Source organism: Montipora capricornis, chromosome 4, assembly GCF_036669925.1.
Source record: "Montipora capricornis isolate CH-2021 chromosome 4, ASM3666992v2, whole genome shotgun sequence".
NCBI lineage: Eukaryota > Metazoa > Cnidaria > Anthozoa > Scleractinia > Acroporidae > Montipora > Montipora capricornis.
Window position 1 is genome coordinate 35,845,164 of NC_090886.1, and position 15,425 is coordinate 35,860,588.

The window sequence follows — 15,425 nt, forward strand, 5'->3', positions numbered from 1 at the left end:
TCTCACCTTTTCCGAGCCATTTAGAACACCAATTGCCTACTAATGCCAAATGCTTAGCGGTAGGATCCAACTGCAAAGGTTTATAATGCAACTGGTTATTGAGTTGACCAAACATTTTTTCCTCGTATTCGTTTACATCAATTAATACAAATCTAGAGCCTTTATCCTGTATACGAATGACTACTTCAGAGTCATTTTTTAATTACTCTGAAGTAGTCTGAAGTAGTCATTCCAGAAAAGAGCTGAGTACAAAGGGTACCTTCTCAATCAAGGTTATCCTTCTAAATTAGTTAATGATCAATTCTCCAAAGCCTCCGCCATTTCTAGAAATGATCTACTTAGAACTCGTGGAAAAGAAGCGAGGAAACTATTTCCGTTTGTTGTTACATTCAATCCACATTTACCCGATGTTGGTAACATAATTAGAAAGCACTTGTTTATTCTACAATCCAACCCCAAGTTAAAAGAACTCTTCCCTCGAGGCTCTGTCATACCAGCCTTCCGTCGGTCAAAAAATCTTAAAGAATTGTTAGCACCATCTCGCTTGAAAACCGCCGCAGAGGGACGAACGGATCACCACAACAATGGTTGTTTTAAATGCAATAGAAATAGATGCGATCTTTGTAAGAATTTTTTTGTGGAATCTAAATCTTTCCTTAGCTTTAAGACGGAAAAAAAAATACACCATTCATTCCAGTCTTTCCTGCGATTCTAAAAACGTTATTTATTTAGCCTCTTGCAAGAAATGTCGCCTGCAATATGTGGGATCTACCACCACTGATTTTAGAATTAGGTTCCGTAATCACAAGTCTGCTATGCTTACCAACAAAACAACTAGCGAAGTAGCAGTGCATTTTAACAAAATCCCACATACCCTAGATGATTTCTCATTTCAATGCATTGATCAGGTGCAGGCTTCATGCAACTCTGAAGAAATCGATAGGCTTTTAATTACAAAAGAGGCTTATTGGAGTGCTCAGCTGTTCTCTCTAGCACCCCACGGCTTAAATAAAAGGAAGGAATTTCATTCAAAAAACAGAATTTGTTACAATTAGTTTCCTTTCCCATAGTGTACATTCCTACATGATTAACCGTTCTAAGGCCCTTTTCTTGGATTTCGTCAGGCCCTTAGGTTTTAGCTGAAATCAAAGGCCCTGGTCGGGAAGCTCATTATGATTTATATTGTTTAAGGGCCCCTCTAGGGGTTTTGTTAATTTTTTTTGCTTCGCTAATTTAGCTTTTTTGTCATGTACAAATTAGCACCACTTTTTGTTCTTCTTTTTTGCAATCTTATATATTTTTTTGACAGCTGTCACTTGGTATTGTGCAATTGTTAGCGCCTAAATCTTATTTAAGTTTCGTTTTTATTCAAAAGTTGTCATAACTGAAGAAGGTCTTTGACCGAAACGTTTTAGTAAATTTTTAATTTTTTAACTTTTTAACGTCAGAAGTTGTCCGTCCTCGCTTCCTTTTTACTCACTACAGTCGTTCATGTCGTGAGGTTTGGACTAGGAATCTTGCAGATCCTCCTGACGTGGTGACACCTTTGTTGGCCTGAGAGTCACTAACAGTTGTATATATATATATATATATATATATATATAGATACGTAGACTTGAACTAGGTCAAAAACATTTATTTGCTACTCCGAGTTTCATGCTTCTCCCGAAGCAATCATCAGGCAACTACCAAAAAGAAGGAATACATGGTGTTTTTGAAAATAACGGTAGCAATTCACTATAGGCTGGGGTGCATAGCAACGGTTAAACAATACAAACTGTTTCCAGTGAGCTGCTAAAAATAAGCCTTAAATAATTACGCTATTGAGAAGGAATTTCTTTGCATGTCTGCAACTTGTTACAAGCTCATTTCTGTTGTTAAGGGTTGCCAAATCTGGTCTACAAATTATATAGTATTTCTCCCACAGACATAAATTACACTTCTTCGTTACATTTGAATAGGATCTCGCATGCCTAACAATCCGCCATTTAATGTGATAGTCGACTTTCTTGTCTTTCAAACCCCATACATATTTACTAAGTTCAGTGGAATTTCTGTAGCGTTCATTTCTAAAGGAACATGTGTGGTTTCTATAACGTGATTTGAATGATGCGTCGCAAAGACCGATGTAAGTTTGCTTTGACTGAGATGTTGTGACCTCTGCTTGATAGATGGTATTCCGCACGTTGCACTTTCCGTCTAGAGGACAGGATCTTTTGTCACGGCAGTTGCAAGTGTTGATAGTTTGAGCGGGTGGATTTGATGACTTGTTAAGAGGGCAAAGGTTTTTGTTTCTACAATTGCATTTCTTCTCACTGGAGGACTCGTTGCACTCATTCAGGATCTTCTGCTTGTGGCTTTTGATTATGTTAGCCATGTTTGTAGTGCAGCTGTAGCTGACCTTGAGGTTGTTTCTATTGAATATTTCGTGGAGCTTGTGTGACTTTGGGAAATGTTTGTTTATCAGGCAAAGGAATGATTTAGCGATGTTGGTTCGAACATTCTGGCTGTATGGCGGGTTAAACCATATGATTTTTCTTGACCTGTTTCTGGATTTTGCTCTTCCTTGGTTTTGATTTTGATTTGCAACATAATGGATTCGTTCTTTGTACCCGCTGGATTTCAGGGCGTTGTTGTATAACTGCGAGGTTTTATCGAACTCGTCTTGGTCGCACGACAAACTCGATACTCTAGTGCCTATGGATGTTGGAATTTGCCTAATTATAGAAGGTGGGTGATTGGATTTGGCGTTGATGTACAATGGATCGTTGTCAGGTTTTCTGTATGGGAAATACCTTCCAGTTGTTAGATTTAGCGTGACATCGAGATAATTCACCACCTTGAGGTTGCCTTGCACTGTTATTTTCAATCCAAGGTCTCCGATGACCTTAGAAAAGGCTTTTCTTGCTTTGTCGCCCGCTCTTGCGTTCATATTCTTAAAGACCGCCAGGCCGTCGTCTCTGTACAAGCCAATGTCCCTTTTCCGGGAATTTCGATGATAATGTGTGTAGGATGTACAGACCAACCAGCTCGCAAACCTCGGCTCCGTCATAGCAACCCATGGCTACATCGAACATAGGGGAATCCCCTCTCTTGACCCAGGGTTCGTTTTTATCAAAGAGGAGGGTTTTCCTTGAGTGCATGATGATTTCAATATCCTGCTCTGAGACGGTTGTATGTTGTTTTGCATACTCTAGCGATGACCGCAGTATTTGCTCTGATATGGATGGGTAAAAATCCACAATGTCAAAAACCAGAAATGAATGCCTGTGCTTTTCTCCGATGTTTGAAAACCAATCAATCACAGATTTTGTGTTCTTCCACTGTATATATCTTGTGTTCTTCCATTATATATATATATATATATATATATATATATATATATATATATATGTAATACATTGTTAGTCTTTCAGAGAATATATAGTCTCCACTGCTGTAAAAATTAAGCCATTTTATCCTTAGATTTTTTACTTGTACTCTATTTTTAAAAAAACTTTAACTGACGAGGGCCGAAGGGCCGAAACGTATTTATTAAATTTCCTGGACCTTCGAGAAGTCTTGTCTTCCTCTCCAGTTTATATGCAACTTTAAATACTAACTGAGGAGACAACGTGCATCCTTTTGAACCCTTCTGTTGGGAGCTTATCGTTTGGTCAACCACTACAGATATTCAAGCCATATATAATACATATATATATACATATATATATATTTTTAAGAATAAATGTTTGAAAGAAAATTTGCCCTGAGCGGGATTTGAACCCACGTCCCCCCATTACTAGTCGGGTGTGATCACCACTACACCACCAGGACAACCATGCTGGCAACACAGCCATCGAAGAGGTGATTTACGTGGCTAAGGCGTGGGCCTCCCGGGAAATTTTCTTTCAAGGTGACAAGGTAGGGGAGCCTATAACTTCACTTGAAACCCAACTAAGGATCAAGTTAATGATGCACGACCGTAGTCAACTTAGCGGATGACAAGGAAGGATCCTAGAAGGATACAGGCTAATTTCAATTTTAGAGAAAGTGTAGGAGAGAAACCTTCTAGGATCCTTCCTTGTCATCCGCTAAGTTGACTACGGTCGTGCATCATTAACTTGATCCTTAGTTGGGTTTCAAGTGAAGTTATAGGCTCCCCTACCTTGTCACCTTGAAAGAAAATTTCCCGGGAGGCCCACGCCTTAGCCACGTAAATCACCTCTTCGATGGCTGTGTTGCCAGCATGGTTGTCCTGGTGGTGTAGTGGTGATCACACCCGACTAGTAATGGGGGGACGTGGGTTCAAATCCCGCTCAGGGCAAATTTTCTTTCAAACATTTATTCTTAAAAATTGATTATTTGGGGTGTGCATTGTCAGGGTTTCTCTCCTACACTTTCTCTATACATATATATATATATACAGAGAGAGAGAGAGAGAGAGAGTGTAGGAGAGAAACCCTGACAATGCACACCCCAAATAATCATATTTTTAACTGAATAAATGTGTGAAAGAAAATTTGCCCTGAGCGGGATTTGAACCCACGTCCCCCCATTACTAGTCGGGTATGATCACCACTACACCACCAGGACAACCATGCTGGCAACACAGCCATCGACGATGTGATTTACGTGGTTTAAGGCGTGGGCCTCCCAGGAAATTTTCTTTCGAGGTGACAAAGTAGGGGAGCCTATAACTTCACTTGAAACCCAACCAAGGATCAACTTAATGATGCACGACCGTAGTCAACTGTAGTCGACCGTAGTCAGGTGTGCATTGTCAGGGTTTCTCTCCTACACTCTCTCTAAAAATTAAAATTAGCCTGTATCCTTCTAGGATCCTTCCTTGTCATCCGCTAAGTTGACTACGGTCGTGCATCATTAAGTTGATCCTTGGTTGGGTTTCAAGTGAAGTTATAGGCTCCCCTACTTTGTCACCTCGAAAGAAAATTTCCTGGGAGGCCCACGCCTTAAACCACGTAAATCACATCGTCGATGGCTGTGTTGCCAGCATGGTTGTCCTGGTGGTGTAGTGGTGATCACACCCGACTAGTAATGGGGGGACGTGGGTTCAAATCCCGCTCAGGGCAAATTTTCTTTCACACATTTATTCAGTTAAAAATATGATTATTTGGGGTGTGCATTGTCAGGGTTTCTCTCCTACACTCTCTCTAAAAATTAAAATTAGCCTGTATCCTTCTAGGATCCTTCCTTGTCATCCGCTAAGTTGACTACGGTCGTGCATTATTAAGTTGATCCTTGGTTGGGTTTCAAGTGAAGTTATAGGCTCCCCTACTTTGTCACCTCGAAAGAAAATTTCCTGGGAGGCCCACGCCTTAAACCACGTAAATCACATCGTCGATGGCTGTGTTGCCAGCATGGTTGTCCTGGTGGTGTAGTGGTGATCACACCCGACTAGTAATGGGGGGACGTGGGTTCAAATCCCGCTCAGGGCAAATTTTCTTTCACACATTTATTCAGTTTCCACTAACATGGCCACCATGACGTCAAAATTCGACTGAGAAAATGCTTTGATAGAATTATTTGATGACAATTAAACCTGATCCTGTAGCAATTCCCAGTGTAATTCTTTCATTCTTTCCCAAAGGGGTTCTTCATTTTTGCTCTTCATTGCTGGCCAAAAATAAAGAGGTAAGACAGAGTTACTTAAGGTTTTTTTAATTATAATTTTCAGTAAATTATACAAAAATACTGTAATTCCAATGCTTTGCCAATTTTTTCGAAGTGACTCTTCATTTCATTCCCCGGAGGTAACATGTAACGTCTCTTCTAGTACAATCGCGAAAATGCTCCATTTCCACAATTTAGATCCTAGCAGTCAGTATATATGGCGGGACAATTAATTGGCCACTTTGAGGTTGCACGGGAGACAGGGTCGAGAGTCTTATTGAATTGCTTTGTGGGAGTGTTTTGGGGAAGAGCCAGTTTGATCTGCAAAGCAAAAAGACTTTCGTATACTCTTGTACGATAACGATTAACTATCTCTTTAGTTTAGTAAGTAAACGTCGTGTGTACCTCAAACTCACTGACCTTTTAATCAAATCTTTTCGTTTTCGGGACAATTTTGCACCTTGGCAAGCGAGCCATCATTGTACAATATTCTGGTGGTTTAGGCACAGGCAGCCCAAGCTCGGTATACGATTTATAGCCTTTGTATGGGAAAATTAACTTTGAGCTTATAAATGCTAAAATAAGCTGTAAATGTAGAAATAAACTTCACTTACCCCTACGTGCAGTTGTCCTCGTCGTTTCTGTGCAAACGGAGGACAAACTTGTGTCCGTTATAGACGGGTTTGTGGCTTTCGATTTTTACGATGTCGTTAGTTGTCATATCCCCTCATAAAGAGAAGAAAGGCTGGTGACTCGCGGCAAGCTCATCCCACAAATTGCTCTCGTATCACAAAGCAACGGTCCGAATCGCCATAAAAACACCACAGCCTTAAGGCCAGATAAATTTCCTATGACATCAGCTCAACTCCGGGACCACACAGCGATTTTTGGCGGATAAATTCCAAATAATGTGCAACTTTCTATAATCTTCCCATGCGTTCAGCTAGATGTGTGGCTACGGCCGTTATAGCTTGGTGGCAATCGTATTACATTCTGCCTTCTCATTGGACAATTTGAAACACTTGGCCAATGAGAGAGCAATTTGTGGGATGAGATCGCCGCGAGTCACCAGCTTTTCTTCTCTTTATGAGGGGAAATGACAACCAACGGCATCGTAAAAATTCGAAAGCGACAAACCTGTCTAAAATGGACGCAGTTTGCCCTCCGAGTACACAGAAAAGACGAGGACAACTGTACGTAGAAGTAAGTGAAGTTTATTTCCACATTTACAGCCTATTTTAGCATTTATAGGTTCAAAGTTAATTTTCCCATACAAAGTCTATAAATAGTATACCGAGCTTGGGTTGCCTATGGTTTAGGAAGCCCAGCTCAAGGTATATTGTTTTCTTGTAATTTGAGTTCTTGCTCCGCGCACACAATGATGAAAATGAGTCTCCCAATGCGTTCACAGTGCAATTCATCAAGGCTCTGGACCCTGTTGCCCGTACATGATGATGTATGTTATATGATACGAAACGTCAAGTTAAAATGCGTTATAATGTTTATCACCGCAGTTTGCTTTCAATTATTGTTTTTGATCAAGTTATAATGGCCGAAAAACAAGAGTATTTATAATTCAGTCTCGTCGCATGCACTCTCGTTATTATCAGTATCACGCAAGGATTTCCTGCCTAAATTCCTACAAAAAAGCTGCGTGAGGAACATTAACGGAAACTTTCTTTTCTGATATAGATCACGGATGTCTACATCGACGGAAGAAAGAAAGCCACAAAACAGCAACAAACCCAATCAACACACACATGACACCTAGTCTGGGAATCGAACCCGGGGTACATTGGCGGGAAGCGAGTCATCGTCATCATATCTTTAATTAATCTTCGGATTTATAGAGTAGCTTGATTTAGCTTATATCATCGAGAATTTACCCTCCCTACCATGATACACCACATAGGACAGGACGCAACACCAGGAACTTCATGCTCTACTCTTTGCGAATAGTGTGTGGGTTATTTTTGCCCGACAGGGGCCCCTTACCCGGAGCCTCCATCTTCCATATTAACACTCTAAGTCAACCCTTTCCCGTATCTTTTTATTTTTAGAAACACCTCCAAGGGGGGCCTTAGTGGGTGTTTTCACAATAGCCAATCATAAGAGACCAATAGTCAGCAATTTATTACGTCACATACGTATGTGATGTATGTAAGCCACTTCACGTATGTTCTCAGTCACATACGTCAAAATATAGTAGTTCTAAAAATAGAAAGATTCCCGCGGGACAGGGTTGACTCAAGGGTACAATACGTAGGGAAGCTTCGGGTAACGGGATCCTGTGCAATTCCTATTGCGCCAGCTCTGATCTCACGACTTCCAAGTGTCATCTCCGTTTAATTCCTGGATGCTTCGAATTGTTCGTAGAAGTTTAGCGATCTAGAATAACAAGGAAAGAGTTTAAAAACGTACATTAGCGTCGTAGATCTTAAATTCCCTTATACGAGGAACCAACCCTGTCACAAACATGTTTTATAATAGCGACCTATTTGCCGCCGCCGTCGTCTTTCAGAAAGCTCCTCCATGGCGTCGCAGCAACCGCAGAGGGATCCCTAATCCCTCAAGATGTTTTGTTCCCTTAACCAATCAAACGTCGGTTGGATAACTTGTTTGATATCCAGCCCATTAAAACGTATGTTGAATTTATGAAAGAATAACAAGATTTTTGTATAAGAGCTTAAACAAGATATGTTGAAAAAACCATATCTTAGTGCGCGACCATGCACTCGTTTTAACTCCTTGTTGAAAGGCGAGCTTTCATTCGGTGCTAATCATATTTTCTAACTGCATAAAAAAATAAAAATAAGAAGTAAAACATCTGGCATTTTAGTAGCATATCCGAGCTTCAAGATTTCAAAATTTTCTGGCGGAAATTTTTCCAGAACCCCCTACAAGTTAACGTTTCCGGCGCTTGCTTGTTAAGTCTCCCATAGAATATCGCTACTGAAGAGTAATTAGGCCTAAGCTAGATTAATAATTAAGGTCAAAGCTTTGATTTTAAAATGTTTAGCTTTGTCGTGAAGTTTGGAAACCGACCTTTTGCAGTGTTCAGTATTGTTTTTGGCCGAGTGATAATATACAGCATCAAATAGTGTTTAAAATATTGTCCCTGGGCAGCTAGCGCTGTGGTGGTCAAGTGGTTGGATGACAGGTTAATCAACATTCTCAGGCCAGGTTCGAATCTTATGTGCATACACTTAGGTTGTCTTTTAAAAAGCATACGAGCATTTCCCTTAATCCATATGAATCTTTCAGTCTTCTAAATTAACGACAACAGTAAATTCAGAGCAAATTATGAATTAACGATAATCGTTAATTTAAGGTAAAGAATCACTTTGTAGGCGAGACGACAGATGCCAATGTGATACAACGCACTCGTATAAAGCAGGTTTCTTGTCTTGTAATTTCGTAGATTCGACAGCATTTGTAGAAATGTGTTCCTTGAATTGTTGTTGAATAATTTTAATGTGCATTTTGAGATTCTTGTATTTCCTAATGTGCCTCGTTTACTTGATTATAAAAAAATTCGTTAAATTGTATGGTAAATTTACTCTGCGTGTTATCCATACTGTACTGTAACCCGCCCTGCAATGCAGTATTGACTTTTATTTTAAGTTATCGAGAAATGAATTAAAAATAGCCAGTACATACGTTTGAAAAAGAAACCGTACAAGTCATAATTGAAGATAGAAAAATAATAATAATAACATATACCAATGCGCAATGATAACATAGGAAATCCAGAGGCTCCTTGGCCCCATCTGTAAGCCCACCAAATCGCGGTAAAATAACAAATGCCGTCCTAAGAAAACATGTCTTAAGATGGCGCCTAAACGCATCCAGTCTGTCCATATCACGCATTTCCTTAGGTGGTGAATGTGCCCTACCACCGTGGTCCTCTTAGTTTTATGGCAGGAAAAGCAAGCAGCAATTGTTGATCTAAGATTGCGCCTAGAGTGACTGACTTCATACAAAATAGAGGAACTTAGCCCCACAGCTAGGGTTTTCCTTGTGCTATGAGCCTTTGTGCCAAGAGAAAATCCTAATATCATATAAACAAATGCTTCTGAAGGATCCCTTACAAGTAGAAGTAAGTAGTAAGAGATTTTAAGACAATACGAGACGATTACCCGAACGTACTGCTTATTTTTGGAACGCACGAGCTCTTTTTAGAAGCAAAGGATCGTAACCGGAAGTTATATGTACAGGGTTGAGATTAGCGCATTCCAAGGATGGCTACCACACAACGTATTTGTTATGGCCATTAGTAACCAAAGATTAGCGATGATTGGAGGTAATGAAGTGCACGCTAATTTTGGTTAGCGTTAAGAACGGCACACACCGTTCGCGCGGATAGACCCACACTAAAAAATGTCGACAGTTTTCGGAAAAGGTCGGTCCGCGACCTTTGTGGGAGGTCACTTTACTTGCCAAGACACCAGGCAAGCACAAGTTCACGCAGATACGCGTCTAGCTGTATATGGAAAGAGCGCGAGGACGATCTATGGGTCTGGCAGCAGCAACACGACAAAATGACTTAGAAGTCGTAAGACCTACAGAGCTACACAAAGAAATTTAAATTCTCATGTGACTTCTTAGCGACTTAGACCAATGACGTAGTAGAAATAAAAATTAATCAAGGCTAACCTGTAAGCTGAAATTTAATTGTAATTCTGCAAGTTACTGGTCAAGAGCGATGAGATCACGTGCCCACCCGTTGATGTGCCTGACACATCCTCGTACAACCTTACCCATGTTACAATTATTCCAGATGTGAATGGCCATTCGCCTGCCCTTTTTTGAACTGACTGCTCGATTTCCGCGAGCTGTACTAAAAACAATGTGTGTCTGTCACAAGTCTATGGTGGACCACTCCCAGTTACACTGGGTGAGATTGGACATCCTGGCAGATAAATCTATCACAAGGTCTGTGGTGGACAGTGCCAGTCGGTGCATTGTGACATGCACGTCACAAAGAGCAGAGATAAACAAACCTATCATCTAGTCAGTCACTGCAACAGATACTGGAGTCAGTTTGTCTTGGCCTGTCCTTGCCACTGATATTACCATTATCTGCCAAGAATTTGCTGCTAGTCCAGCAAAACTAAAAGTACTCAAATGCTTTGCAAGCAGTTCATGAAATGGTCAATCAGAAAACAACTCATACCGGCTCGTTCGTCGCTCGGGTTAACAAGGTCCGCACTGATCTGTTAGCTAGAAGCGGGAAGACAAAAGAAGAGGAAAACAGCAACCTTGTGCGTAGCAGAATAGAATGTACGCACTCTGTTGGACAGAACAATATCACAGCGCCCAGAAAGACAGACTGCGCTTGTGGCCCTGGAAATGAACAGGTACAACGTGGACATAGCTGCACTTAGTGAAACAAGATTGCCTGGATATGACAGCTTGAAAGACTTTGGGTACATCTTCTTTTGGAGTGGGAGATAAACTCAAGAAAGGAGAGAAGCAGGAGTGGGCTTTGCAGCTAGAAAGGAGATAACAGAAATGCTTGATGAGGAATCAGTGCCAATCAACGACAGGATAATGACTATGAGACTCCCACTACAGCGGAAGATGTATGCCGCACTCATCAGTGTATATGCCCCAACAATGACCAACACAGAGGAGGTGAAGGAAGAGATCTACAGTGATTTACGTGAAACTATCAGGCGTGTACCGACTCATGACAGGCTGCTACTCGTTGGAGATTTTAATGCCAGAGTTGATTCGGACACCGAGAAATGGAAAGGAGTGCTAGGCAGTCGTGGAGTACGCAAGTAAAGTAAAAGTAGAGTAAAGTAACCATATTTAATGTCGATAACTCGTAACAGTAATTCAACTGACAAACCTGAGGTCGACGGTGCGCTCATTTTACTCCCCCCTCTCCATCAGTGCTCCGTTTTACGGGTATTTAAAGCTACTTAGCTACAGTCGAAACAAGGATGCGAAATCCGGGAACCGAACTCAAGACCTCTTGCACCAAGGCCGCGCAATAACCTACTGTGCCATCCTTGCTCCTTGCTTCAATGCGAATGGAGAGCTTCTACTTGTAATATGTTCAGAGTACAACCTTGTGATAACCAGCACTTACACAAGAAGACATGGATTCATCCAAGATCCAAGCATTGGCACTAACCTGCGATCAGGCTCTATTTTAGTTTTGCGAGGTACGTAATGTGGAGTTCGCGAAACGAAAAATAGAGCCTGACCAAATTCCTCTTCAAAATTCCTTCCGCCCACTTTTTTTGATTGATTGACATGTCCTTCATCGGCCAATCAAATTTACTTCCATTACACCAATACACGAGTGGACGGCAGATTCACGCTATTTTGTTTTGACCAGAGTTAATTACCGTGGGAGGAATATTATGAACGAATTCGAAAGTTACCGTTGGCTTTAATTTGAGAAAAACACATTTAAAGCATGGGGAATGTTTTCGACGATCATATTGCGGCAAAGGCCGGTGTAATTCTCCCCCCGAACTTCACTGAATATGCAATCTCTTAAGCTTGACATCTTAATTTGTAATTGAGATAACCTAGCATTTTGTCTTTGGACGGTTTGGCAATAGATTTTTAAAGAAAAAAAAGAGAAATACATTATTCCTTTAACGTGTTTGCCCATGAAGGTTTCTTTGGTGATTTTTTCGGGTAATATCTTCAGTTGCAGTGTATTTCTGAAATTGCGCGCGGTAAAATCATGATAAGTTTTGGCTGTTAATATTTTGATGGAGTACGAACAGTAAGATGGACTCGCAAAGTTTCTTTTATTGTTGTACAATTGATCTCTCTGGAAACATGCCATTTTAGTTTCTGGAGTGCGAGTTTTAAGTTAAATCAACTGGAAATATTATGAAGTGTGCAAACAAACCGTGTCATGTACAGTAAATAAATAAAGCCGTTTGATATTTGATACGGGCTACACAGATATTCAAAACATGCATTCGTGTAACTTGCGATTTTATCAGCATCTCCTCCTGTTGATATATATGTCCCTTGTCTCATCCAGGAAACCAATATGCATCGGCTTTCATTGCCATTTGAAAGAACCATCTATTTACCTTTCTAAACATCAGGGAAGTTTGTGCCAAAGTACTTTCAACCCCATGGCCACAGAGCTCGGCAATGGAATCGCTAATTTTACTCGTTCCAGAGATTCAAACCCGATTCTGGACAAGTTATGAGATGTTTCAGATGGCATATCTCCATTTATACAAATAAAATCAAGTTGCACCGTCCACGGCATTGTAAGAAAAAAGGGCAGCAAATTTTTTCGTACGCTTATGGTGGATTAGTCTCGAGGACTTCGCGAGAGCTCCGCGCAATCACGATAGAATTTTCACTTCCGGCGTTTCAACAGCCAATCAGATCACGAATTTGGTCGGCCAAAATTTGGCCGACCGTCCGGAATTCTTGAGAGACTTTTGGTCAGGCCCAATTTTAGCGAGCGACGACATAACAGAACATATGGGCAAAGCTAAAAATGGGCCTGATCGCAGGTTACATTGGCACCTATTAGGCTACATCATAGTTAGGCAGAGGGACAGAAGGGAGGTATTGGACACCAGAGCAATGAGAGGCGCGGACTGTGGCACTGATCATGTTATGCTGAGATCTAGATTAAGGATTTGTAGACGAAAACGGCACTGCAGGACGGCTGCGAAGCCACCACGGAAGCTAAACACTAGTGCACTGAAAGGCCAAAAGAAGCAGGAAGAACTTACACAGGAAATGGATGAAAACTTGAAAGACTGGGACAGCAACAACTCAGAGAATGCCATAGAAGAGAAATGGGCAACACTGAAGGATACGGTGTATCAGACTGCGAGTGATGTATTAGGCTACCATGAGAGGAAACATCACGATTAGCTTGATGAGCATGATGAACAACTGAAGCGATTACTAGAAGCGAGGATTCAGGAATACAGCTAGACAGGAAAACCTACATTGTAACAACTAAACAACTCAGGAGATCTTTCTGAAGAGGCTAAAGAAGCTCATATGGTTCATATGGGATAGAAACATAGTACTTCACGTTACACTACACTCTCTTCAGTTTATCCATATGATTGGGGACGTATCTCAAATACTGAATGTGCTGGTTTCTTTTGTATATAAATGCCCAATACTCTCCTTATAAAGCTGCTGACAAACGGTTCAACTGAGTGGCCTCATAGCTCAGTTGGTAGAGCATCGCAATGGCATCGCAGAGGTCATGGGTTCAGGGGTTTCAATAAATTTTGGCACAAGTGGGTAGTTTAGCATAACAGGTGGGTATTATTTTTTGGCTGCTAACCTTTCTCCACATTGCTTGGTTTCAGTGAAAAGAACATCCTGAAATTTGTACTCCGGGTAGAACTTCTTTAGCCGCGGGTCAGATTGCTCGCTCGAAGTCACCTGTACTATGGTGCAAATTCTTTTCATTTTCATCGGAAAAACGGTCAAGTCGCTATAATATTAGTTTTAGTGTTTCCCTACATAAGTATATATTGAGTAACTCACCTGCTTGTAATCCATCTTTTTGCGAGACGACATCAATACATATACAAGGGGCACTTGTTTGGCAGCATCACCGGACCTGACGAATGCATTCACTGTCAACAGTTAGGTAAATGGCTGGCGGACGAGTTTGAATGTTTCGTCGATGTACCATGTTTTAGCTTTTGAAAGAAGTTGCGAACCGCAAATACCAGATGTCGCTGGTTCCTTGCTTCGACGTCTGCTTGTAGGAAGTCGTCGGGCAGGTGAGTCTCATCCAGGACGAAATCTAGGTCGACTGAATGTTCAGGCCTATGACGTTATCGCAGTCTGTTTTCCCGTCTGGCGGGTTTGGGGAGGGAATCACACGGCGCAGAGTTGAGTTCTTGTAAGAGCACCTGTAATCTTCGATGATTGCAGAGGCCGGCTTGAAAACATACTGAATCTTAGTGGTGGTAACGGCACCGGTACCGGGGGGTGGGGGAGGGGGTGGTTTCTTTTACAGTATCTCTGCAGTAGTTTCCTTTCGGGCGCACCGTACATTGCCAATAGGAGGTCTCTTTCCCGTGCTCCTTCACATTGAAGCCCTTGAGTCAATCAGCTTCTTTTTTTGATGGATGGTCCCATCATCTATTATTCGGTAGGTCAACTGCTCTGCTCTTCTTCTAATACAGTTGAGAGGGGTACGGGGTCACCTGAAGCAAAAAAGGAGTAGTGTCTCAATAAACAACACCAATAAATACTTGTGTTACTAGTCGAAGAACGACTGCTTGGAATATTCTTTAGGTTAAGCCCTCCCCCGATCGCAAAAAAAAAGAAAAATAGAACGACGACGGCTAATTTCTTTTTTTTCTTTTTTTTTTTTTCTTAAGAAAGAGTCTGCCATCAACTTCAGTCGTTTTGTAAGAAAATTTAGAGGTTTACTGAAGTAATCAAGGTTTACCTGAGTAACTCTCGTTGATCGTTGATTGTTGTGATTCTTGTTCATCGCGCTGCAGATTATCAGGGGTGATTTCTAAAACAAGAGTAGAAAACCACACATCAGTATAAATTCATCGGCACCAACTCATCTAGGTGGAAATGTTCTAGTTAACGTTAAATAAGCTTCTTACGGCCGAGCATTCTACAACTGTACTGATATATACTGATGGGGGAAGCACCCGTGGACGAGGTAAGTTTTAAAGCTAGCTTAGCTGGTTGAGTTTACTACTGAATTACTCATGAATTACTCATTAGTGGAGAAGGAGGAAAGTTTAAGTTTGATACTCACCGGAATTATGTTTAATACTCACCGGAGAAATTATCCATTGCCTAGCTGATGTTGC

General features: G+C 41.2%; 2 protein-coding genes across 2 annotated transcripts in view; both read left to right on the forward strand.

Moving 5' to 3' along the window:
- Nucleotides 1-11,070, forward strand: part of LOC138046612 (adhesion G-protein coupled receptor D1-like) — a 36,575-nt gene extending 25,505 nt beyond the window's left edge. The window contains exon 9 of the mRNA XM_068893217.1: nucleotides 10,930-11,070. Within this exon, the coding sequence (XP_068749318.1) occupies nucleotides 10,930-11,070 (141 nt within the window). The remainder of the gene's footprint in view (nucleotides 1-10,929) is intronic.
- A 57-nt stretch (nucleotides 11,071-11,127) lies between these two features.
- On the forward strand, nucleotides 11,128-13,491 carry LOC138046613 (craniofacial development protein 2-like). The gene is made up of 3 exons (XM_068893219.1): nucleotides 11,128-11,399; nucleotides 11,515-11,789; nucleotides 13,142-13,491. Exons 1-3 carry the CDS (start codon nucleotides 11,128-11,130, stop codon nucleotides 13,489-13,491), a joined length of 897 nt encoding a protein of 298 aa, XP_068749320.1.
- The last annotated feature ends 1,934 nt before the right edge of the window (nucleotides 13,492-15,425 follow it).